This window comes from Nannospalax galili, unplaced genomic scaffold, assembly GCF_000622305.1.
Source record: "Nannospalax galili isolate Female #2095 unplaced genomic scaffold, S.galili_v1.0 scaffold933, whole genome shotgun sequence".
NCBI lineage: Eukaryota > Metazoa > Chordata > Mammalia > Rodentia > Spalacidae > Nannospalax > Nannospalax galili.
Window position 1 is genome coordinate 868,062 of NW_008333281.1, and position 26,815 is coordinate 894,876.

The 26,815-nt window shown below is 55.6% G+C and overlaps 1 protein-coding gene across 3 annotated transcripts in view; it reads right to left on the minus strand.

The window, feature by feature from the left end:
• Gse1 (Gse1 coiled-coil protein) overlaps positions 1–26,809 on the minus strand; it is a 359,837-nt gene extending 333,028 nt beyond the window's left edge. For all 3 annotated transcript variants that reach the window (XM_017796860.2, XM_017796859.2, XM_008827896.3), the window contains exon 1: positions 25,403–26,809. In XM_017796860.2, the coding sequence (XP_017652349.2) occupies positions 25,403–26,797 (1,395 nt within the window). In that variant the 5' untranslated portion in view covers positions 26,798–26,809. The remainder of the gene's footprint in view (positions 1–25,402) is intronic.
• Between the last annotated feature and the right edge of the window lie 6 nt (positions 26,810–26,815).

Sequence of the window (26,815 nt, forward strand, 5' to 3'; positions counted from 1 at the left end):
ACCAAGTCTTGGCAGAGCCCCATCAAGGGGCTGAGTGACAGGGTGGGAAGGCCAAGTGCCACAGGCCCATAAGCCAAAGACCTGAGTGGCCTCCAAGCCCTGGCCTACAACCCCCACCCCCCGGCCCGGGAACAGAAGCACTCTGGCAGGAAGGAGCAGGAAGGGGTCCTCATGGGGACAGTGCCCTGGGAAGCTCCAACTTCCTCCTCTCTCAGGGGAGGAAGAGTTAGCCAATGCCACAGCTGGGGAACACCAGCCTGCCCCCATCTCGGAGACCCTTTTTAGCCTGCCAAGAGCATGGACAGTAAACATGTCACAGCTAGGCCAACCAGCCACAGCCACTGGAGCCAAGAGCTGACGGGCTGGAACTGCCCGTGCTCCTGGCTCAGAGGCCCACTGGGGCTGGGAAGTTGAGCTCTGCCCACCCCCCCAGGGTGGCTGGCGACTCAGGAGCGAGCACTGGGAGTCTGTGGTTGGAAGCCTGGGAAGGACAGTGGGAGCCCAGTGAGGATGCGGCTGGGGGTGGGAGAGGAAGGTCAGGAGGGGCCAAAGCCTCCCTCCAAGCCCAGGCTTAGCCAAAAGAGACGGTGTTTCTTACAGCACTCTGACCCTGCCTGGGCTTCAGCTGCATCTAGGTCAGAGTGGGATCTGGTGGAAGCTGCCGGCCCTGCTGAGGTCCCATTCACTCATTGTCATGCCAACCCTCTAGTTTAAATCGGGCTCCAACCCTTGGGCTCCATCGTGGCTCTACCTTCCCAGGCCACAGGGCATCACCACATCTTAGGAGGCGAAGGCAGCCGTGGGAACCCCAGGGAAGGCCAGTGTCCCCGCTCCTTCACCTTACAGCCTGTGTTCTCATCCACCCACCTCCTCTCAGGCCTCTCCGCCATGCCCTGGGCTGTCGGAGGACCTTTGCACATGCTGTCCCAGTCACCTTGAATGTTCCTCTCCTACCCTCACTGTGCTGGATAGCTTTAGTGTCAACTTGACACATCTGGGTAGAGGAGGCCTCCATCTGGGAATTGCCTCCATTGGACTGGCCTGTGGCCATGTCTAAGGGGCACCTTCTTGATTGTTGAGTGATATGGGAGGGCCCAGCCCACTATGGGTGGTGCCACCCCTGGGCAGGTGGGCCTGTGTTGCATAAGAAAGCAGGCTGAGCAGGGGCCAGGGGAGCAAGTCAGTAAGCAGTGTTCCTCCATGGCCTGTGCTCCAGCTCCTGCCTCCAGGTTCCTGCCCTGAGTTCCTACCTTGGGCTCCCTGATGAACTGTGATCCGGGAGATGTAAGACAAATAAACCCTTTCCTCCCCAAGTTGGTTGGAGGAGTGTTTTGTCACAGCAATGGAAGGCAGACTAGAGCACTCACCTCGACCTCAGCAGCTCACTGCTCCCCAGCCTGGCTGGGAGGTGGGTGCTGGCCTGCCCTTGCTCAGCTCACCCCCATCCCTAATGCCGCATGGCCTAGGGCTCATGCTGGACCAGGACTTGTTGAATGAATGAAGCAGTGAAAGAGTGGTTGAGATGGTCACGGTGCCATCCACGGGGAGGCATCCCGGAAGGCCCCCCCGCCAGGCCGTACCCCATTGAGTTCAGACTGCCCCAGAGTGGGGGACGCCAGATACATGCGCCCCCCGCAACAGTGAGATTTGAGCCACGTAGGAAGTCCAGAGGCAGAAGGCAGATGGGAGGCCAGCAGTGGCGGGTGAAACCCAGAGAGGATAGACAAGTTAAAGGGTGCCCAGCTTCCCTGGGGCTTGATGGACTGTGGCGAGGGCCACGTGACTCTGCGGACACATAAATAATGCTGTGTGCTTCTGGTTTGCTTTGGGTTACACGTGCTGGTACCCAGGGTCTCATTCTGCCGGGGCTGCAGCCCATCTAGTAGTATACACTGCAGATGTACAGTCTGAACAACATCCCAGAGTTTCGGCCTTCTGCCCCTCCAGGCCTCAGGTGCTTCTGCTGTAAAATGGGTGTGCTCCTTACCCTTTCCCATGGCCCTGATACCAGGGGACTCAGGGCTAGGGCTGGCAGGAGAGGGTGGTATCTCCCCATGTGGCTACCCAGGCCACCTCATCCTGGTTCTGATAGCAGCCCATGGCACCCTGCCTGTCCTCAACCTGGACTCTGAGGGCTCCTGCCACAGCCTGGGAGCACATGTGTAACAATCTACAACTACTCTGTGTCACATGGGACTCTCCTTGCATGTAGGACACTCAGGCAAGGGCCAGGCCTGTGGCTTCCATCAGGCATCAGGAACGGGGCACTGAGAGGACGGTGGAGTGTGGACAGTGAGACCTGTCAGCTAGCTGAGAACTTGGGGCTCAGGGGCTTTGTGACAACCTCACAAGTGGGGAAGGGGGCTGTGACTCTCAAAAGAGACAGCCCCTGGGGAAGCACTAGACAAGCCAGAGCCAGGGTCAGCCTCCCCTGAGACACAGATGTTCTTAAAGAGGAAGAGAAGGGAGAAGGGGTGGGGAGGAAGGGGAGGGACAAGAAAAGGGAGGGAGGAGGTGGAGAGTGATGCAGGAGGAGCTCAGGATAGGGCCTTCAGGGCTTACCCACAGGGCTGGGGTCAAGCCAGGAGGCAGTGGCAGGAGGCGCCTGGCCCCGGCCTCCTGTCAACCAGTCCTGGCTCCACTGTGGGTCCCGGTGCCCAGTGTCTAGACCAGGAACGTGCCTGGCAGGAAAGTGAGGGGTCCCGGGTGACTTCTGCCAACCTCCTATCACAGGCTCCTGTGTGCAGTCAGTGGACAGATCATCTACCCACCCCAACTTGGCCTGCAGACCCAGGGCCTCTTCTGAGAAGAGAGCAACTATCTGTGGGCCTGTCCTGGGGATCAAAGAGCATCTGTGAATGCTGGTGGCCCACCACTGTCATAACCACCACACGTGGGGTGGGTCTGTGTCCTCCGTAGCTGGCCCAGGGCCCTTCCTATCCTCAGAACCTCTGTCTGGCCAGGGCTCTGTGCCCAGGCCTCAGCTCCTAGCAGTCAGGCAGCCACTCTCTGGCCTTGGAAAAAGGCCCCTGGGGCCAGTGCCCACCATGGGGGCAGAGCAAGGTGAGGCCCTGGGGAGGCTACGGTGTACCCTGTCAGGGAAGAGTGAGGCTGGGGAATCTCCTAGAACCCTGTTACTCAGAGGCAGTGGGGATCAGAAGGGCAGGATGTGTCACAGGGACAGCCAGTGCTAGGCAGGACAAGACTCAGGTCCTCAAACAGCCCTGGCAACACTGCATCTCACACAGCAGGAGACAATCACCAGGGGCTTCATGCTGCCAGGCCCACATGGGGCCTGGACTTGGAGGCCCTAAGCCAGAATTCCACACACCATATCCTGAGCTTCCTCAGGGACTCGAATCTCCCACCAGGATGCTATTTACCAGAAGTTTCCTTTTTCAGAAACCCTATACTAAAAAAAAAAAAAAACCTTACCACCTTCAGATACTAAGAAGAACATCCAGGGATGCTTCTCAAATTTTTACTTTAAGTCAGGGCCTCACAAAGTTGCACAAACTATCCTGGATCTCACTCTGTAGCCCAGGCTGGCCTTGAACCTGTGATCCTCCTACCTCAACCATCAGAGTAGCTGGAATGGCAGCCCTGCCCCACCAGGCCTGGCACTGAGGAATTCTTAAAGCTCTGCCTTCTTCATCCATGACTGTAAAACCCAAAAGGCTCAGAAAATGAAAAGAACAAAAAGAAAAAGTTTAAATAACCTCCTGAATGTTTGGCAAGCCATGTAGGCATCAAACTGTGTGCAGACAGACGCAAAGTCATCTATCATCTCCATCTCAGATCCGCATCACATACAGGGACTAATGTGTTAGACCACAGGGCACAGCCCAGACCCCAGCCATGCATACGGGACCCCAGCCAGGCCTGGCAGCATAGGCCTTCAATTCCCAACACTCAGGAGGCTGAGGCAGGAGGCCTGCCACACACTGACCTGGGAATTTAGGGAAAGCTCCTGTCTCCTAATAGAAAGTAGGCGGGCTGGGACTGCTGCTCCACTTCAATACTGCCAGAGGCAAACAGAAACCACAGCGCTTGGCTTCATAAACACCCTGGTTCCAAGGGTCTCAGGTCAGAGATGGCAGCTCCATGCAATGGAAAGAGACTAGTATTCAATTCTCTCAAGAAACTGAAGTCTGCTGAAGGTTCTGTGCCTGTTAAAAGGTTGCTTAGCACCCACGGGCATCAAGTTCACAGGGAGATGGCTGCGTGACAGTGTTGGGTGAGGGGCGTGTCTACTGGGGACAGACTTCCATCTGAGAAGACAGCAGCTTGGAGACTGACAGAGGCAACAACTAGACTGCGGTGTGACTGTTCCACAGCGCTGGATGGCCTCACACGACTAGAACAGTCAAGGTAACCATGTGTGTGGGTTTTTTGTTTTGTTTCTTTTTTGTCTTTTTGAGACAGGGTCTCCCTGTAGCCCCAGCTGTCCTGGAACTCACTATGTAGACCAGGTTGGCCTTGAACTCACAGAGAGATCCGCCTGCCTCTGCCTCCCAAGTGCTGGGATTAAAGGCGTGTGCCACCATGCCCGGCACCATGTGTGTTTTAACACAATAAAAACACTGAGGTTTAAGTGACATGCCAGCCTGAGACTGTCTCCTGTAATAAGATTAAAAGTGTGACAAGGAGCACACCTTTCCTCCATGTGACTCCTCGTGTGACCCCTGTGCCTCGTCCACAAGCCCCTCAGCTAAGCCACACAGTACAAGAGTATTGGTCTGTGCCAGGCCACAGCCCACGGCAGAGGTTGGGATGTGGAGACCATGGCCCTGCGTACAGGCTCTGCCTCACCACAAACTGCTTTGTGACAGGAGGGAGGCGAAACAATCATTCTGAGCAGTGTCTCAAGACAGAAAGTCCAGGTCACCCCCCAGGGAAGCAGAACAAGGCCCTCAGACAAAACAGCTGCTTGTGACAGTGGTATGGGAGGGTACTGGGGGCACCTGGGGGGGCAGAGGTGAAGACACCCTGGAGAAGCCAAGAACTCAGAAGTTCTTGGCCCCCTGAAGGGTACAGTAAGACCAGGTAGGCTTGAAGGAGGAAGGGGAGGGGAGCAGAGAGTGACAGAGGTGTCTGGAGTATGTGAGGGAGAAGGTAGATTGTCCTCAGACAGCTGGGGAGGAAAGCTGACAGAAGAGGCAGGCAGGTGACAGCCCCTTGCAATCCTTATTTAGAGCACAGAGGGAGGAGGTGAAGTTGGGGACAGCAGGTGGCCCTGCCTGCATCTCCAACAAGGACCTGGCAGCCCGCAGTGGCCACCCACACAGCCCCTGCACGTGCTGCGGCAGGCCACTCCCCGCTGTCCCGGCCACCTGCCTGCGGATGGTATCTGGCCTCTCTGTGGGGGTCTGTGGGTCCCCCGCCCCAGTTGCTCCCTTCACCCAAGTCTGTGGGGACACGATGCACCTCTTAACAGAATGTCCCACTTTAGTCCATTTTGGAGGCTGATCTCCCAAACTTAGCCTTGGCAGAGAGGCGTAAACTCTGGTTCCCACCTGAGGCAGACTGACAGACGGTGGAAGAGATGCAGGGGGGCCTCGGGGAGCACCCCGCCTTCCAGCAGTTCGCCAATCCTCTGGGGTCAAATAAACATAGCAGGCTCTGTGCTGTGTGACCCTGGAGGGACTGTTCATGGCCTCAGCTCTACCTGAAGGCCTCCTCCTTCCGATCAAAGCTCCCCCTGTCCCTATTCACTCCACACAGCCCAGCCACCAACAAGACTGCTTGTCCCAGCCAAGTTCCACCTAACAGGGCAGCCAGGAGACAGTCCTGCACCCAGGCCCAGGCTTCATGGGGCAGGCTGGCACCTCCCCTACCAAGAGGGACACACACACACACACACACACACACACACATATACACACACACACCCTCCACAGAGATCAATCGTCCAGAGTAGTTGGGTCTCCATTGGGGAGCCAAGTTAAAGCCTCTGGGGAGCCGTAAGGTGGCTGTTGGTGTCTCCTGGCTAACAGGATCTGGGGCAGCTCCCCAGTCTTATTTGCTGGGTGCACATATGTTATGTCCATTCACTTCCTCACCACCCACCTAACCCAGGAAAACCCAGCTCCTGGTGGGTAGGGGGTCCTGTGGTCCAAGGCTTTGCTGCCCACCCTATTACCTGGCCTGGCCACAGCGGGTGCAAGGCTGTGGTCTTGGGGGCTCACCTGCTGGTCATGCTACAAACTGCTCACATGCCCATTTGCCCAGCTAGAAGTTCTACTATCCCCTATCACCAGGAGAGCGTGGGCCTTGGCACCCAATGCTGAGGACCGTGTGCCCTCTCCCATGACCTGGTAGGTTTCCAAATGGGGACGGAAGAGTCTGCAGGGTGACTGAGCCCAGGAGGGGGTCTGGATTCCCAACCTCTCGCTCCTCACACCTGTGCCCAGATGGGGTAAGGCCCCATTGAGGTCCCAGCTGTCCTCCACTGTGGGGAAGAACCCCTTTGGAAGAGCAGTTCTTGCCTGGAAGAGGGCACTGTTACTGACTACGAGAAACTGCCCTGTGCCACACAGAGACAGCCACTTCACGCCAACCGACAATGGTGCCCAGCCAGTACAACTACGAGGCTAAGACGAGGTACCAGCCTTCCTGCCCCAGGGATGCTTCTCCTGCAGAACTCAACTGTGCCTGGGACACAGGGACGCCCCCTCCAGAGTCTCAGAATTACTCCATATGTCAACAAGATAGGTGGGTGGATTAGGGCACCTGCTCACAGATGCAACCAAACAGAGACATGGGGTCAGTGCTGGTCTGAGAAAGGACTGCCTGGTGATCTGGCACAGAGGCAGGTTTACGCTGGGCCTCAGAGAGGCCAACCCACTTGTAGCTATCATCCTCCTGAGAGTGGGATTTGAAGACCCTCCTGGCTTTCGGTCCTAAGCTGGGATGAACATTTGAGATTTGAAAGCCAGGAGCACCCTGGGGGTCAGATGCCTTTTCTGAGTTCCCACAGTGCCCCTCATGGCTGACCCTGACATTGCTCTAGGCCTGTCATATGCACATGGAACGATCTATTAATCTGTCCTGCTTCCCCATTAGGCTCTGAGCTCCTTGGGCACAGGCCTTGCTCTGTCTTATGCATCTATACAGTAGGTGCTCAATAAATGACCAACTGCTAACCTCAGGAAAAAGAACTTAGATGGCTGGCCCGAGGTCACGGACAGACAGCAGGGCCAGTGCAGGGCATCCAAAGGACTCTCTGCCCAGCACAGCTATTTCTAAAATTCATGACACACAGACATGCCCTGGCATGGTTGGGAAAAACCCAAGCCAGGCTGACCTTCAAATTCAGTTAAAAATGGATTTTGCTGATCTTAATAAAAGATCCATTTAGCTCCTGAATGAGGGAACACAGATTCTTGCAGTCTCCACCCCATCTAAACATGTGGTCTAAACCCAGGCTTCAGGGCTCCCTCACAGGCCAGAGAGAGATACTGAAGGCTAAGACACCATTGGACTAAGACAGACAGCTGCTAACAAGCCTGACCACCAGACACTGGAAAGGATAGGCTGCATCCACTCACGGAGGGAACAGCTCTAGAAGAGCCTTGGTGGGACTCCAGAACATTCTCCATGCTCCATGTACACAGGAAAGCTACCACAGGGACCTTCTTTTTAAACATCTTCAGGTACTCACTGCAGTGGGTCAAGCCGGTGAACCCAGAGCCATACATCTCCCTTGTATCCTCCTATCCCTCCTCAAAGGGAGCCAGAATTTACAAAATCCACAGACTTCTACCATGGTACCCTAGGTGCACAGAGAGTGGAGGGCCTGCTGTCCCAGCCCAAGATGAGGTCATTCCTTTTTTACCCGGTCTTTTTGAGACAGGGTCTCCCTGTAACCCCAGCTGGCCTGGAACTCACTATGTAGACCAGGCTGGCCTTGAACTCACAAGAGATCCTCCCACCTCTGCCTCCCAAGTGCTGGGATTAAAGGCATCTGGCCAGAGATCAGTCATATATCCCCAGACCCTTCTTTTTTCTTTTCTTTTTTTGAGACAAGGTCTTGCTAAGTTTCCCAGGCCGCCTTGAATTTACTCTGTAGCACAGGTTAGCCTTGAACTTACTCTCCAGTGCACACTGGCCTTGAACTTACCATCTTTCTGTGTGAGCCTTTCAGCAGTGGGGATGACTGCCCTGAGCTTCCAAGTCAGGCTCAACTCACATTTCTTTCTTTTTTTATTGATTTATTTTTATTTTATGTGTACTAGTGCATTGCCTGCATGTATGAAATGCATCCATGCATGCAATGCTCACAGAGGTCAGAAGAGGCCGTCAGATCCCCTGGAGCTGGAGTTAAGGACAGCCGTTAGCCTCCATGTGGGTGCTGGGAGCCAAACCCAGGTCCTCTGCAAGAGCAGCCAGTGCTCTTAAGTGCTGAGTCACCTTCCCAGCTCCTCAACCCACATTTCTTGCCAGTTCCTGGTCTCTCTCAGAAGACCATTCTATCCACCACGCCTCCTCCTTCCCCATGTCCCTAGACCAGAGTCTCTGACACTCAAGAGACTCATTTAACATTGAGACCTGTTCTGCCCCTTGGCTACAGACAGCCCAGTTCTCCCAGAATATATGAGCATTCCATGTTTTGCAAGAAGCAGGATTGTGTTCGATTGACCAGGAGCCACAGGTTCCCGGAGGAGTTATGTAAACCTGCCCAGCACTGGTGTGAGGCAGTCTAAAGCCAAACCAGGTCTGGCCCAAAGGGACAGAGCAGGGGACATGGGCCTCAGGACAGGAAACCACACAGCTTGTAGCCAGGTGTGCCGCTGCAGGCTGTGACATCAGCATCCAGAGGTAGAGGCAGGAAGACCGGTGCTCAGGGTCTGCCTGGGCTGCGGAGTGAGTTCAGGACAGGAGTGGGCTACGGAGCGAGACCCTGTAGCAAATTTGTGGCTTTTTTAAGGTTAAAAAGAGAGGGGGAGGGGCTGGAGAGATGGCTCAGCAGTTAAGAACACTGGTTGTCCTTGCAGAAGACTGGGGTTCGAATCCCAGCACCCACATGGCAGCTAACAACTGTCCATAACTCCAGTTCCAGGGGATCCAGCGGTCTCTTCTGACCTCCACAGGCATTGCACGACACGGGTGCACTTACCTATATGCAGGCAATACACGCGTACACATAAAATAAAAATGATAAATAAAATAAAAAAAAAGAGGTGGGGGCGAGGCTGGAAACTTCCAGGCTAGCTTTCTCTTTCATTCTTCCAACCGTCCCACAATGCCAAGGGTGACGCTGAACCCAGAAATGACTTGGGTGCCACACCTGGAGGTGCGCACGGTGCTTGTTTCTGCTACCAGGAGCCACACAGCAGTGGACAGGCGAATTCATACAGTGTACACTCAACCCTCCAGCTTCTGCAATCACAGCACCCACAGATGAGAGGAGGTGGGCTCCACGGGACACAGGGCAACAGTCCAGGACTCTGAAAGGTACAGTGCAACATCCCAGCACACCGGCTGTGTGACTTCAGGTAAATGACATGACTGCTGTCTGTGAGCTGCTCCCGGCTGCCCTGCCCCTCCCGGCCTGCACTCCTACAGGGCTCTGTTTCCTTCATTCCTCTCCTGACACCAGTCTGCTGCTGCCTCTCAGACAAACGCCTGCTTTGAAGACCTGCTCCAAACACACAATGACTTCTTATTGATCAAGTGAATGGAGCTCCAAACCCGTTATGCATTAAAAAAAAAAAACAAATAAATGAAAAACCAAAAACTTCTATTAAAAACAAATCTGACATCCTATCAGCTCAAACCAGCAACTGTGTCCCCTCCCAGTCCACACACAGGCAGAGGCCCACATGGCGCCCAGATGTCGCTAAGCCTGCAGTAGAGGCCTAGGTATCTTTACTGCTACCAAGTGGATCTGAGCAGAGAAATACAGTGTCTGGAGACCTGGGCAGGAGTGTTGCTGGCACCCACGTGGGCATGCCCGTGTCCAAAGTCCCCTCCCCATGTCCGGGGTCACCTCCTGTTCAGATGCCTCCTGGAAGGCCCCGCTGTGCCCCAGGAACTGACCTGGACCCTGAGTTGAGCACCCACGACCGGCTGCCATGCCGCCCTTCCACCTCCCAAGCAGGTGCCGCAGTGCTGCCATGCAGACCCATAAGAGGCAGACCAGGGGAGGCTCTGAGCAAAGGGCAAGCATCGCTTCCGTGCTGAGGAGTCTGGGGACCAGCCAGAGGCCAGCGCTGCTGGGGGCCAGCGGCATGCTCCCCCATAAGTGGGCTCCTCCCTGTAAGTTGGTATAGGCCTGCACAGACACCCACACCCCTACTATGCACACACACACACAGACGCACACACAGACACATGCACAGACACACACACCACCACCACCACCATATATATGTAAGTAAATAAAACTGGAGACCCTCAACTTCATCTGTAGAGCACTTGGTGTCCACACCCAGCTGTGTATGTTGTGGCAGAAGGTGTCAGCAGGGCCCAGTGGGAATGTGGTAGCAGTGTCTTAGATCTTGACACCATCAGGACAGAAGGCTTTGGAGGAAGCTGAGGTGCTCCTCAGGATGTGGCTGGTCTCCACCAACAGGCACCGAGACTGTTCCTCAGAGCCCACATGCTGGTGTGGGACGAGGTGGCATCAAGATCAGATGGAGGGGCGTAGAGCTGTGTGCACTGACTACCTCTTATTCGGTCTAATGGGTGTTTTTACAGGACGGGTTGAGCAGGCTGGCCTCCGACTAACCATTACGCCTTAACTCTTGGGCTAAGGTCTGAACAGCCTAGGACAGAGCTTGTCTGAAGCACAGGGCTGGACACTCTACAACCAGAGTGCTCCCTGGGTGCAGTAGAGTAGTAGGTACTTGTGAGCGCTGAGGAGCAGAGGCCCCACCCTAGGCTCTGCCCTCCAGGGCCCCTCTGCCTTGGGCTGAGCGCCCAGAGGCAGGCCCGCTGCCAGCAGAGCCAGGAACAGCACCTTCTTACTCCTGAAGGCCCCACTGTGGCAGACAGAAACCTCCACCCCACGCCTCCACCCTCCTGCCCGAGCCCCTCCCACAGCCGCCCTCATGGTCTACATCTGCTGATCACCACATGCTCCCGGCTCCCACCGCCTGGCAAGTGTGCCCACAAGGGTAACCAGCCAGATACGGGCTGCCACAGAGCCACCCACGTCTAGAAAGTCGCACGAGCATCCAGATGAGCAGGCCACGATGAAACCCTTGTTCTAAAAGGCCAAACATCTGGGCATATGTAACTCAGCCCTGTTACCGCTCTGCTAGGTTCTGGCTTGTCTGAACTTTGTGCAGCCTCAGGACACATGTACTGCAATTATCTGTGCTTTACAATTCAACGATAGCTCAGAGAGGTTGAGTAAAGGGCCCAAGAACACACAGCACCTCACTCTATAGCCCACTACCTCAGTCCCTCTAAAAGACTTGGGCAGAAAAGGCCAGGGCACAGCACAGTCCTACCCAGGGTGTCACATACACATGTGTGTGAACACATAGGTATCCCAAGTCAAAAAGCATCCAGAGGCTGATCTAGGGGGAGAAATGTAAGTAACTTTTCTACTCTCCATTCTCTCCAATCTCCATTTTCATAGGAACAGATTCCGACCTACAGCCCTGTCCATGGTGCCCACCCCTCCACTCTGCACCCAGGCTCAGGGCCTGCAGCGTTTGGGTTACTGTGTCCTCTCCACCCTGCTGTGTTCCAGCAGCAGAGGACTAAGGCGGCACTCACTGAGCAGCTGACAGTGCATCCCAGGCTGGCGTGCCGCCCGCACCCCTGGACACTAACACGTCAGTCTCTCACAGACAAGAAAGTCAGGTCCCCAGGACACCAGGACTTGTGTCACCTGGCATTTGGTGAACAGGGCTGGGGCACAGCATCCAATTGCCTCTCACTGGGGCTGCAGGGGAGACGGAGGAAGGTGTCAGCAGAGCCTCAGCTCTGTGAGGCAGGGGTGGTGGTGTATTCCTCTCTGGGAACCGTGCAGAAACTGTGTCCAGGGCGGTCCAGGCATTAACTAACTCAAACCTTCCCTGAAGCATTACAGACAGAGAAACTGAGGCACAGAGAGGGCAAGGGGCTTGACCAGCACCACCCAGCCAGGAAGTGCTGGAGCTCCTGTCTGTCACCAAGAGAGTAAAAGTTTCAAAATCATGTCTTAGGGCCGGGTGTGGTGGCGCACACCGCACTCCCGGCGCTGAGGAGGCAGAGGCAGGAGGATCCTTGAGGCTCCCAAGCTCCAGGCTCAGTGAGGGACCCTGTCTTAAACACAAGATGGAGGTTGTGGTTTGAATGAGAAATGGCCCAAGAGGCTGAAGCATTTGAACACTTGGTCCCCAGCTGGTGGCGCTGTTTGGAAGGCCACGGAACCTTTGCAAGATGCGGCCTTGCTGGAGGAAGCACGTCACTAGGGCGGGGGGCTTGCGGAGGTCACATCCTCCCCCACTTGCAGCTCGTGTTGTTTCTTATCTGCAGTTGAAGACTTCAGTGCTCAGCTTCTTGCTTGGGCCGCCAGGCCTGCCACTTGCCACCAGGCCTCCCCGCCATGATGGACTCCTGCCCCCTGGAACCACAGCCCAGAATAAACACCTCCTTCTACAAGTTTCCTCGGCCATGGTATCCTATCACAGAAAAGTACTAATACAGGGCGGTGGAGAGAGACACCACATTGACGTATAGCCCCTGTACACGCACATTTGCACACACAAATACATGTAATGTACACAGAAGCATGCGTGTGCACACATGAACATGCACAAACAAAAATGCACACACAAGTGCGCATACACATATACAAACACATGTATACAGACGTACACACAGAAATACATGTGTGCACACACAAGCACAAACCTTTGTGCACACACAAACGTGCACAAACACATGTACACACATATGCACATGCAAACATGTGCATACAGATACGTGTACACATCAGAAGCACGTGCATGTACACAAACATGTACACACACATATACACATGATCTGTTGATGGACAGGCGTGCCGACCTGGCTGTTACCCTCCACCATGCCCACCTGCTTGGCTCTTTCTTTCCTGCCAGCAGGAAGGGGCAGCCTCAGCAGAAGCAATCTGGCACAGCAGTCCCTCAAAAAGTGAAGCCAGGAATTGACCAGACCCAAGACTTCCACCTCTAGGCAAACATCTAACAAGCCAACATAAGCCGGGTACAGCAGCACACACCTGTAATCCCAGCACTCTGCAGGCTGAGGCAGGAGGATGGCTGCAAATTCAAAGCCACACAGTGAAAGTTTGTCTCAAAAAAGGAAGGAAGGAGGAAAAACTGGTCCACACAAGAACTTGTGTGCGCTCACTTTTATCAAAGAATGTGGAAACCTACCACCAGATGAGCAGATTCTGTGTAGTAGAGTATTATTTGGTAATGAAAAGGCATGAAGTTCTGATGCATGTTCTAACGTGGACAAGCTCTGGAAACACCATGGTGTGTGAAAGAACACGGGCACAGAAAACTGCACTGTGCAGTCCCGTCCACATTAGCCAGAAAGGAAAATCCAGGGAGAATGTCCATCACACTTCCAGAGCCATGGGGGGAGGGGCTCTTTCAGAGGCAGTAAAAAAGTTGATGGTTGTGCTGGAGAGATGGCTCAGTGGTTAAGAGCACTGGCTGTTCTTGCAGAGGACTTAGGTTCGATTCCCAGCACCTACATGGTGATTGTTAACCGTCTGTAACTCCAGTTCCAGGGGATCCAACTCCCTCTTCTGACCTCCACAGGCATTGCATGAAGTAGGTACACTTACACACATGTAGGCAATACACTCATACACATAAAATAAAAATAATATATTTTAATTGAAGAAAGTACCAAAACAACAATGAATAGTTAGTTAAATCAATTAAATCAGAAAATCAATGTGTATTCTGTCAGAGACTAAAAGGAAACTTCAGAGATGATGCGACAGATTCAAGGGTAGTCAATAGTCGAATGCATTCTAGAACATGTGCAACACTGAAAGCTCAAGCACGGGGGAGAGGAGGTGCAGCATCGCCCTCTCTTATCCCCATCTTATGTATATGAGTGTTTTGCCTGCATGTATGTAAGTACACTCATGCATGCACTGCCCAAGGTCAGAAGAGAGCATTGGATTCCCTGGACCTAAACTTACGCCTGGCTGTTAGCCACCACACGGGTAGCACAGCCAGCGCTCCTAACCGCTGAGCCATCTCTGCAGCTCCTGGATGGTAACTTTCAAAGGGAAGCTTTCAAGTAAGTCAACTGTATCACAGGAAAGCCACAATGAAAATAAATGTTCATACCTTAGCCCAGGCTGTCCTGGAACTCGTTATGGAGACCAGGCTGGCCTTGAACTCACAGAGATCCAGCTGCCTCTGCCTCCCGAGTGCTGGGGTTAAAGGTGTGCACCACCACGCCTGGCCTCCCATAAAACTTTTTTAAAGACTGAAACCGACACAGAAGAAACTGGCTCTGGCTGGACTCCAGGGGACTCTGGAGACCAGTGGGCTGGGCGGGGGTGGGGCACATTGAGAAAACTGCTCCCCTGCAGCAGGGAGTCCCACCCTCTACAACCTGGGCTGGGGCTTCCATGGTGCTTAGCAACTACAACTGGCCTCCCACAGTCTCTCACTCTGCTAATGTAGAATTTTTTTTTTTTTTTTTTTTGGGTTTTTTTGAGAAAGGTTCTCCCTGTAGCCACCGCTGTCCTGGATTCACCATGGAGACCAGGCTGGCCTCGAACTCACAGAGATCCGCCTGCCTCTGCTTCCCAAGTGCTGGGATTAAAAGCCTGCACCACCACGCCCGCCCGGCCAGAAATATTTTAAATGTCACCAGAGGGTCAGTCTTGGCTGACAAAGGAATAGTTCCCAGGGAACATACTCAGTAAAGAAAGCGTGCACAGTCTCGAGTATTTTAAACAGCTGACACTGTACCAGATGCAAAAGCTAGCATTACCGAATGCACATGGTCCACACACTGCGGCCCAGCATAGGGGAGGCCAGCAGCCTTCACAGTCTAGGGTCTGGGCAAAATGCCTTTTAAAAAATGCATTGAAGCATAATTAAGTCTAGGGCTGGTGAGATGGCTCAGTGAGTAAGGGTACTTGCCACAGAGCTTGAGGACCTGCATTCAATCCCTAGTACCCATGTGGTAGAAGGGGAAAATCAGCTCCCAAGTTGCCCTCTGACCTCTACTAGCATGTAGTAGCACACATACAAAGAAAGTGAATTAGTAAATTAATAAATAAAAAATACAAAAAAATTTAAGTCTAGTTGGGTATTGTCATTGGTACAGGCCTGTAAACCCAGCACTTAGGGAGTGGAGTCGGGAGGATCAGATGTTCAAGGTCATCTTCCAAAGCACAGTGAGTGTGAGGCTAGCTGAACTGGGCTACCTGAGACCCTGCATCAAAATACTCCCACAAATGTAGGGCCGGGGGAGATTGGCTCATGAGCCAAAGAGTTTGCCATGCAGGGCAGGAGGGCTTGAGTTTGATCTAAGGTACCTAGGTAAACATCAGGCATAATAGCACACACAATCCCAGCAGGCGGGTAGAGGGCAGTGGGAGAGACAGGAGGATTCCTGGGGCTCACTGGTTAGCCAGCCCAGCCAAAGAGGTAAGCTCCGGGTTTAGTGAGAGACCTAGTCTCAAAAAACAAGGTGGTAAGTGATTGAAAAAGGTTTCTAACATTGACCTCTGGCTTCCGTATGCACAGACAGGTAAAAGCACCCCCCCCACACATGCATACACCACACACACAAACCAATATAAACATACATATATAGAGAGGGAGTTCTATTGGGGGTTGCTTGTCTGCTTGTATGTAATGTTCGTTGGCCTGGAACTCTATATGTAGACCAGGCTGGCCTAGATCTCACAGAGATCTGCCTGCCTCTACTTCCTGAGCGCTGGGATTAAGGATGCATGCCACCACTTGAGTCTGTATTTTTAAGTCTGCTATCCTTGTTATCTTCTTTGAGTTCGTAGAAGACAGGCTAGGGACATGCTGATTGATAGTAGTCTTCAATATATATTTTTTGAGACAAGGTTTCATGTATCCCAGGCTGGCCTTGATCTATACAACCACAGATGACCTTGAATTCCTGATCCTCCTGCCTCTACCTCCAAAGTGCTGAGATTACAGGTATGTGCTGCTGTGCTTGGGGATTGAAGCCAGGGCTTTGCATGCTACGCAAGCACTCTACCAGCTGAGCCTCAATCCCCAGCCCTGAGAGAGATCAATTTGACCTTCTGGAACCTCATAGAGAGGGGATCAGGCCTGAGCAGTGGGCCCTTTCCATGGAGAGCTTGGAAAAATGCCTGGTGTGCTCACAAATGCTTCAGCATACAAAAAAATGGAGCAGGAAAGGTTGTCAGTGTGGAAAGATCATCCACACCCAAGAGGACTCATCAAAAACGTCAAAGGCATAATTCCTAAAACATAAAGTTTCTGATAGATTAAAATTGATGAGATGAACCTGTAGCTAGAATTATGACGAAAATGACAGAAAAGGCAGCGGTCACCAAGAGCAGGACAAGACAGGCGCCATCACTACGGAACCGACAGGCAAGGGGATACGACGGGCAAGCTATACCAGATGACGAGGCCACACGGACACAAGGGATTCGCTTAGCAGAAATGACCCAAGAAGACTCCCACAGGAGAATCTCACAGGAAGACTCACGGGAGGATCCTCCCTCTCACAGGGAGACGAAGGTCGAGTTTCCCATCCACTGAGGCTACTCAGGAGCAGGTGCTCGGCTGTGCCAGGGTCTCAGGAGGGTTTGTTTCAGCAGCTGTTACCACGCAGAAATTCTAGCTACTGTGGTTTTTAAAGGCATACCCTTCAAATCGAAGAGTCAGTGGGCAGTGGGAAGAGTCAGTGGGCAGCGGGAAGAGTCAGTGGGCAGCGGGAAGAGTCAGTGGGCAGCGGGAAGAGTCAGTGGGCAGCGGGAAGAGTCAGTGGGCAGCGGGAAGAGTCAGTGGGCAGCGGGAAGAGTCAGTGGGCAGCGGGAAGAGTCAGTGGGCAGCGGGAAGAGTCAGTGGGCAGCGGGAAGAGTCAGTGGGCAGCGGGAAGAGTCAGTGGGCAGCGGGAAGAGTCAGTGGGCAGCGGGAAGAGTCAGTGGGCAGCGGGAAGAGTCAGTGGGCAGCGGGAAGAGTCAGTGGGCAGCGGGAAGAGTCAGTGGGCAGCGGGAAGAGTCAGTGGGCAGCGGGAAGAGTCAGTGGGCAGGAGTTACCGATGAGAAAAATCCGAATGTACCTACACAGCAGACCTTGCACTGGATTCTGTGAGTTAGAAATGAGTGTGAGGGCTGGGTGTGGTGGCACTGGGGAGGCTGAGGCACTGGGGAAGTGAGAGACTTGGGGGGGGAAGAGGAGGGGGAACAGCGGCTGTCAGACATGGTGGTACAGGCTTTTAATCCCAGCACTCAGGAAGCAGAGGCAGGTGGATCTGATGATGGGGGATCTCTATAAACCCCTGAATTTTTAAAAAAGACTATTATTTATGCACGTGTACACATTTATATCTATGTGTATGTATTCACAGCTGTGTGTAGATGCCTGCGGAGGCCAGAAGTGGGCATCGGGTCCCCTGGAGTTGGAGTTACAGGTGGTTGTTAGCTGTCTAACGAGGGTGCTGGGATCTGAATTCAGACTCTCTGTAAGAACAACAAGTGCTCCTAACTGCTGAGCCATCTCTTTGGCCCAAATTCCTGATTCTTAGACCCCAGAGTGTCCCATATCCCCATGGTCTCCTCCAAAGGTGACCTCTTCTGGCTCCTCTGGATCACGGTAGGGTACAAAATTGTGTTTCAACAACAGCTCCTCATACAACAGGGCCTGGAGATAGGAAGGGGGCAGACAGCACAGGTGACTGACAGCCAGGGACCAGGCACAGCACTTGTGACAGACACACGTGTGTGCTCACTTCCACCCTGCACTGAGAGGCTTTTCTGAGGATCAGCAACATTCAGAGGCCCCTGAGCACCCCTAATTCATGAACACTGATGCCCAGAGATGAGCTGATGGAGGTTCTGGTCCTGGTTTCCAGTGGTGCAGACTGCCTCCTGTGCATGGCCACTTACATTTCCCTGGGATGATGGGGACAGGGGTCCTGCCACTGACCCAGGTGTCTGGGGTGAGTGGTCCTGAGGGAGGGAAGAACAAAGCCCCTCCACCTCCTCTGCTTCATGGGACCACGTCTTCAGTCCTGTACACTGGGGTTCTTGTCAGCAGTTTTACAAGCTTTATGTACCTGCCCCGTGAGGTGGGGTCTGAGACTATCCAGTGCTGGGTAAGAAGCCTGGAACCTGAGAAGGTGACATGTAGAGGCCATGGGGGAGGAGGGAATGATGTCAGAGAGTCCCTGGATGTCTATAGCTGCCTGGCAGCATGCCTCCCACAGCCTCAGTTTCCCCTCTGGATCACAGATGTCAAACGCTTACATCATCTCTCATGGCACCCCCTCAGTGCAGATGGGGGGCAGCAGAGTCAGGTGCCTAAGCTTCAGAGCTTTAAAAGGAAAGTGTGGGAGACCAGTGGGCACTTCCTGTTTCCCCCTCCTCACTCTGACCCTCCAGGGTCACCTCCAGCAGGTGCCCTCCCACTGGCCAGCCTAGCCACTGCTGGCTGTTACTGATGACACCACACTCTGCTGGCCTGGTTAAGGTCCTGATTAGGGATAAGAAGCCTAAGGGATCCCCTGGGACTCAAAGCCCCAGGCCCACGAAGACCACAGAGCCATACTGGCAGCCAGGCCACTCTCTGCCACCAGGGATGGAGGGGGCAAAGACAGAGCCATCAGACAGCTGCTCCCCAGAGCATGGCCTGGCAGTCTCTGCGACAGCCCCATGGTGGGTAAGGTCACCCTGAGGGTGGCCCACTTCTATCGTACAGGTGTCCAGGAGTTCCACACAGGACACCCTCACCGCTTCAAGGAAGAATCACCCTGCATGGCCCAGCGTGTCTGAAGTCTTTCACGTGGGCACCATCACTTTTGACTCTGATTTACAGATGGCGTGAGGCTGATGCCCGCAGTCCCCAACTGCCTTCTGGTTGGCCCTGCTGACCTGCCCACCAGCCCACACCAGCCCTGACACTCGATTCACCCACCACCCAGTGGCAGTAAGTGGCCAGTGTAGTCCAGGCAGTTACCCCAGATCAAGGAGCTGGAAGTCATTCCCTGAGAGCCCATGGACGGAGCCACACCTGTCCCCAACATTTGTGACCAGGAAGAGAGTTGGCTCAAGAGGTGGATGAGGAGTGGGGAGTGGTGGAGAAGCCTCTCAGGGGTCTTCCCTGCCCTCTGCCATGAGGCTGAGGGCTCCTGAGCATGCTACCTCCACATGATGGCATCTGAGGTGCCCCAAGCTCCAGAACACAGGGGTCACTCCATGTGACTGGAGAGGCCTAGGTGTGCCCCCAACCCCCGCAGAAGAGTGGACATCCAACCATGCCTCCAGAAAGGCACTCCCTTCTGAGGTGCCCCAAGCTCCAGAACACACAGGGGTCACTCCATGTGACTGGAGAGGCCTAGGTGTGCCCCCAACCCCCGCAGAAGAGTGGACATCCAACCATGCCTCCAGAAAGGCACTCCCTCCAGGGGAGCCCAGAATCCAGGGATACGAAACCAGACTGCTGGGCCTCCCAACGAACGGTGCCAAATGGCCGCACCTGGGGCTGGGGCTGACACAGAGAAGCCAGTGCCATCCTGCCCCCTCGGAGCCACGTGCATCCCTGAGAGCCACAGAGATTAGCTCTGAAGGGTCCAGGCCCAGCTGTTCACAGGGTCCCCAATGGCACCTGATGGTGTAAGAGGGAAGACACCATGGAACTGTGACACAGCCTCTTGGGAGGGGAGGGGCAATGGGAAGTTCTCAGCACAACTTGAGAATCCAAGGATTAGAGCCTCAGCACCACCAACCAGCTGGCCTGGGGTCCCTGTGGCCTCCCTCGGTTTGGTGGATGAGATGAATTCTGGGACCCCTCCCCCTGAACCCTACACTCAGGTTCTGTTGGAAGTCTGAGGAATGTAGTCCCCTCCCTGCCTCACCAAGAACCTTCTGGGCAGGAATCAATCAAGGCTGAGCCTCTGGCACGCCCGGCACGCCCACTGTGTGGGGTTGGCATACTGACCCTCTCCTCTGAAGAGCCATCTAGAAGCTGGTGGAGACTGGCTGCCTGTAGACTCCGCCTGCTCCATGCAGACTATGAGGGCAGAGGGCAGACCCTGGCTTCCACCCAAATCCTGGAGGGGCCCCCTGTCCCCAGGGCACAGGACAGGCTGGTGGTTCTCCCATCCCAGCCTGGCTCACACCGTTCGTCAGATGGTCCTGACCTGTCTAGGCCCCTGAGCCTGGACTTCCAACCTACAAGGAAGGACAAGCAGCAGGGGCAGGGCACTGTCACCAAGTTAGCAGATGGCAGGAGGAGCCCTGATAGCACCAGAGGACCATCAGCAGACAGTAGAGAAGACCTACAGAAAGGGCCGGGGCGACCTGACCACTCCACTGGCGCTCCATGTCGGAGTTCACAAAGCTTGCACTGTTCCTAACATCTAAGACCCTGTATCACATGACTCGCTGGAAGACCCCGTCTATGCCACAGAGAAGAAATGAGGGGCTTCTGCAAATGATACCACTGGAGTATCAACGTTCAGGTCTTCTCCATATTCACCACCACGTACACCCATTTTACAGATGGGAAAACTGAGACCCAGGTGGACAGGCATCCTACCTGCATCCACTGGGAGTGCTGGGGAAGATCCCACAGCTCTAAACAACCCCTACACCAGTCCTAGAGTGCTTATGGAGCTCTGGGTGGAATTTGTGTGCAAGCTCTTCAGGGCAGCCTGGCACAAGAGGGGAACAGTCCCGGGCACAGCACTGACAGTGTCTCTTACAAAACACACGCGTGTTTTGGAAGTCTCAGTATGTGGGTCCACGTGGTTCTGACCGGACCATGTCATCCTCCACAGGACAGAATCTTCATCTTTGGGGTACGGCACTGGATAATGAATTTAAAACTAGACCCCTCACAGCAGGGTGCCCACATGTCCACCAGCCCCGCCCCCGGCAAGTCTAGACTCAGCCTGAGTACTGTTCTTAACACAGGGCGGCCACACAGACCTCGTGGAAGCCTCACAGACCAGACCTGCTACTTTGACAGATGGGGGACCTGAGTGAGGGGTCACACAGCAGGTTGGGGGCTCCTTCCACCCCACCCCTCGTGTGTCCTCAGGTGACAAAGGAAACAGAAGGCAAGTTCTGAAACGCTCCTCTTCCAGGGCACGTATCTTGTCCCTCCGCCTCCTCATGGTCCCCACCAGGATGCAGACAGAGGAGAAGAGGGACCTGAATTCTGGACACGGGCTTGACGATAGCCAAGACTCGACCAAAAGTTCTAACTCCAGCCTCTGCCAGAGACTGTCCAGCAGAATGGACCTCAGAAGGGCAAGATTCCAAGGGATCTAAGTAGAGGAGGGGCCTCTGCCTTCCTCCCCACCCTGCTTCCCAGGAAGACTCAGTTGTTAAGACCTTTGGCCTCCAATTCCTCTTCCCCCATCAGTTCCAATCACCCCCAGGTTTAGCACAAGGCATCTGGGAAATTTATTCCAAGGAGCAGATGGCTCCCAGACCATCAAGAAAACAGGGGCCTCCCCTTGGAGGAGGGATCTGGGGCTCAGAGAGGCCCCACATCACAGCTGCTGCCAGGGAAAAGACCCCAGCACAGCCTGGCACCTCCCAGTAGGCTCTCCAACCAATGGGTCCTGAGCTGGTGTCCTGGGGGTGTCGGGTAAGTGGTGGCCAAGAGCCTCTCTGCAGAGCGGAGAGCTGGTGGCCATAGGGACAGATGTGCAGCTGCCCTGGTGGGTGATGGCCCAGCACTCTGTGGACTTGCATCTGTGTCCAGAGTGAGACATGGCAACATCTGGGCTTGAGGGCTGAGCCAGGACAGTCTCAGCAACAGGCTGGGGTACCATAGGTACCAAGCCACAGGCTCCATGAGCTGGTGTTCCCCTTGGTACCCTGGACAAAGAGGCCAAAAGGCCACCCCCCGCAGTGTTGGGGGGCAGAGGCAGAGGTACCCCTTTATTGGCTGGGTAGGAAAACCAGATGTATGAGGCAGGAGGCGGTAGGAGGCAGGGCCTCCTCTGAGGGTTTCTCGGGCCTCTGCCCCTGAGAGGCAAACGACTGGGTGGGATGGGAGGGCATACACACAGAAGTCGCCCCTTCAGAGCTGGAGCCCAGAGGTGACAGGGCAGGATGGGGTAGAGGGCGGAACAGACTCCCAAGGCTGACTCTGCTGGTACCGGCTGAGTGACGCGGACAAACAGCTTGACCTCTCTGGGCTTCTTTCTCATCTAGGACAGAATGGGAGCCCCACCCACCCTCCACAGAGGTACTTAGAGGATGTGGTAACCATGGATACAGGGAAGCACAGCACAAACCAAGCACCTCAGCAACCTACCATGGCTCTTCCTCCTGCTCTGACAGGACAGATGGAGACAGGTGGCCCCCCAGAGCCACAGACAGAAGCAAGATATGCTGGGAGGAGGGAGCCACTGCCCACTCTGCACTGCACCCCAGCTCCCCGCAGCCACCACAAAGCACCAAGACCAGAGAAGTCAAGAGTCATACAAGGACGCAGACCAGGCCCACCTTGAGGCAAAACTGGGGTCTTTCCATGGCTTCCCAGAGCTGAGAATCTTCTGAGGGAAGGGGGTGCCAGGTCAGAGAGGACAAACTGCAGTCCTCCCTGGCCCAGCCAGAACACCACCCAAGCCATGCTGCACCCAGGGTGGTGTGGACTGCAGGACACCGAGCTCCGTGGACTAGGAGACAGCAGGGGGCGCGGGCTGAACGCTGGCTCAGGCCCTGCCCCTCTCTTTCTCTGTCCTTTAGACGTTTCCTTTTTTGTAAGTTTTCAAGTCGATTCTCTTGAGGGAGCACTTACCAGGGAAGCAGAATCCCAGGAGGTTCTAGAACACTCTGTGTCTCCACCAAGTAGCTTCCCTTGGCCCCTGCCAGGGCCCTCGTCCCTCCCAGCAGAGCCCTCAGACAGCACACAGGGAGGAAGGGAACACGGATGTGAAGGTCAGGGACTCTGGAGGGACCTCAGGGAACCAGCCTGGGAACAGGGGACAGGCTGCACTTATGCCTCATCTCCTGATGGCCCAAGAGCCTGACTCTGCCCACAGCTCCTGCTCGGCTCTCTGCCCAGCACCCAGCCTGGCTGTCAGCCTCGTGGCTCTCAATGCTGTGGGGAAACAGTCTTTTGGACCTTGTGTGCTGGCCCCTCCTCAGGGACACTACAGGCTGTGCCTGCCACTGGATCCCAGAGTCTGGAACAGCGCCTGGCTCAGAGTAGGCGCTCTATAAATATTTGTGTGATGAATGGGAAGGACGGGAGCGCGGGAGGAAGGGCAGAGAGCAGAGGACTTGTTCTGGCATCCTCAGACCCCAGGAGTCAACTGGCTCCTCTTTCCTGCCATCAATGTGCCTGCCCTAGCGCAGGCCTGGCCCAGCCTTATCACCCTGGGGACAGCAGCCACCAGAGGCCCTGTGTGTGGCTCTGTTCCTGTCCCTGTCTCTCCCACGTCTTTATTCAAGCTACCCTTCCCAAGGCCAAGGGTTCCAGCCTCGGCTCCCTGCTGGCTGTGTGCGTCTCAGTGGGAGTTAGAAGGCTCACGGGGCAAAGTGAGGCTCAAGGACACTGCTCGCCATGGAACAGAAGTCAGTACGATGCTCAGGTGAGCCCTGGGTGCCCTGTGGAGTGAACTGTGGTCCCCATGGTTCCCGTAGCTTAATGTGAGTTCCTGTAGTTGAGGCCCGGTTGGCACGAAGTGGCACTATGTAGAGAGGATTCCACACTGCCAGGGAGCATCAACTACCCCAACAGAACCAAAACAGAACCTTACCCACAGAGCCAGCCAAACAGAAGGGCATCAGGAGAGGGCGCTGCACGATGTGTGCCTGGCCTGGGGAATTTTAAATGTCTCCTAACTGATCTCATCATCAGAGCGTGCCTGAGAGCCAGGTGGCCTGCGTTCCTACTTCCCAGCCAAGGAAACTGATGGGTAGCCAGGGTAAAAACTTGCCCAGAGATGACTTGGCTACTGAGAGAGGGACGGGTGGAGACCAGGCCTGACTGACCCAGAGTCAGACTCTTCTGGAAGGTGGGGGCCTTGTAGAGCTGCAGCCCTTCCATGACCCAGTAGAGGCCCTGGCACTGACTGTTATACCCTGTGGATAATGAAAGATTCAGCATCCTGGGTGACAGGCCATTCCTTGACGCCCAGTGGAAATGGGGGTGGGGGGGTGGGAGGATGGGTGCTTCTACCAAAGCCTCAAAGACACTTTGTGTCCAAGATGAGGACAGTATATGGGTGGGGGGCTGTGCACCTGGAGAAGCACACCAGGAGCCACCGTGTAGGCCAACCTTTGTGTTCCCAGGCATCCCACACATGCACAGGCAAACACACACACACACACACACACACACACACACACACAGGAATGGACACACACACACACACACACACACACACACACACACACACACACACCGGCAGCCAGATACTTTATACACAGACAACTGTTCCTGAACTGAACTCACTTACCCACCCCTGTGCCCCTCTGCTCATCTCTAGCCAGCCCTTGCCACACAGGCCTCTACCCAAGACTGGTCAGTCTCTTTCGTTGAAATTAGGATCACAGCCCCAGGGCAGACAGTGGCTGCCGGTCCCGGATGCTTGCCACCCCTCCACAAGCCCACCCTGCCAGCTCCGGTCCTGTCCTTGCAAAGCCAGGTCCCAAAGTCTCAGTGCTCAGCCTGACTCCAGCAGGGTGGACAGCAGCCTGCCGGGAACAGGCCCCAGGCCTCAGCCCAGCTCCGCACAGCTGACTGGCAAAGAGGCTCTTCCCTCTGCAAAAGCTGTCTAGGCCATCCATCCCCGAGTCCCATGCGCCCCCGCGTCTGGAATCTGTTGCCATCTGCTCCATAAAGCCACCAGGATGTCTCCTACGAAAGACTGTGCGCTTGGGTGGGAATCTCGGGGAGAGCTAGGCAGCTTGGGGGCCAGTGAGGAAAGGAACTCGTCACCGGGACCTGTCAGTGAGCAGAGTGGCTGCACTAATTACCCATGTTATCTGGCGGACGACAGACAGACGTGCCCCGAACTTCCTCCATTTGATAAATTCGGGGCAAACACTCCCAGCGACAGCCCCCCTGCCTGCTGTTCCAGCAGCTTCCATTCTTCCACTAGATCCTCTACCTGTACCACACCTCCAAAGTCAGCCAAGCTAGCCCCGGGAAGATGCCCCGTGCCAACAACACCTGTGAGAACGGAAAACCTCTCTCCTTTTGCCAGCACAGACGCCCAAGGAGATGAAACCACTGCTTACCTTCGTTACTCCTGCTGCTGGGGAGCTCCAACCCACAGGTCCCGGGCGGGCGAGCCCTTGGCCTGCACACACCAGGGTCCCACACTCCACGCAGGCACCGATGATCAGCTGACGACCGTCATCCACCAGTAGGCTGTGGCTGGCTCTCAGCGTGTAGAGAAACAAGGGCAGCCTGGCCACCCGCACGGACTTCAGCCCCAGACAGCGTTTCCTCTCTTGCTGGCAGAAAAAGCATACAAACGTGTCCACCTGGTACTGCCGAGACCAGGCGCTGGTGGCCTGGTGGGCTCCCCGGGTCTCATACTGTAGCCACTGGCCCAGCAGGTCATGGTAGCAGAGGATGCAGGTGGCCACCAGGCCCGTGGAGTCGGCAGGCCTGGCACGAGGGGCTGGCGGGTAGACGGTGAGGAAGGGGAAAAAGGGGTCCTTCTCCCCCAGCTGGTTGGCGGGGTTCACGCTGAGCTGGAACTCCTTCCCCGGACCCAGCTCGGCCCCGCAGATGTAACAGGCAGACACCGGGCCTCCCTGCGCAGAAGCAGGCAGCTCGCTCAGGGTCGGGTCAGTGGCCGAGAAGGCCTGGTGGTACCTGCCCAGGAAGCCTTGCACCGAGCTGAGCAGCTCCGGGTTGTGCGAGGCGCGGTACAGGGTCCAGATGTCCTCTAAGACGCTGAAGCACTTGGGGCAGCTGCGGACCTCGCAGCGCTTGTTGGGGGGCCGGGCATTGGGCGGGCAGGGCAGGAGGCTGAGGAACGGGAAATGCATGCTGTTCCTGGCATTGCCATTGACGATGCGCGAGGGCACGGCCCGGGCATCCTGGGTGCAGTCCTCCCCGCACAGGTAACAGGCTTCTCGCAGAAGCCCGGCGGCGGGCGGGCCGTCCTCCCTCGGGAACCTCCTGGCCTTGGAGGCCATGCCGGGGGCGTGGCTGTTCAGGGGCACCACGTAGAGCCGCTGCAGGACCGGCACGTTGGCCAGTTCGAAGCTCTGCCACTGGTGCGTGAGGGAGGAGAAGCAGGAGGGGCACACCAGGGTGCTGCCCGCCTCGGAGATGGGCTGCGCCCCGGGGGGCGGGCTGTGCAGCCAGAGGAACGGGAAGAAGGGCGCCTGGGCCGGCTTCTCCTGCTTCTGCACGTGGATCTGCTGCTGGGAGGCGGGGGACAGCGCCGACCCGCACACGTAGCAGCACAGGCCCTCCGCCGGCCCCGCCTGGCTCTCCCGGAGGGCCCCGGGAACACGGCCACCCCGGTCCTTCTCTCCAGAGCCGCAGGGGCCGGAGGAGGGCCGCCCCCCGTGGCCTTCGTCCTCCGCGGCGAGGTGGCCGTCACCGCCCTCCGAGTCCCCCGGGGGCCGGCCCTCCCGGGGCTTGATGGCCTGGCCCGAGGGGGCTCCCTTCATGACGTCGGTGGGGGCCGC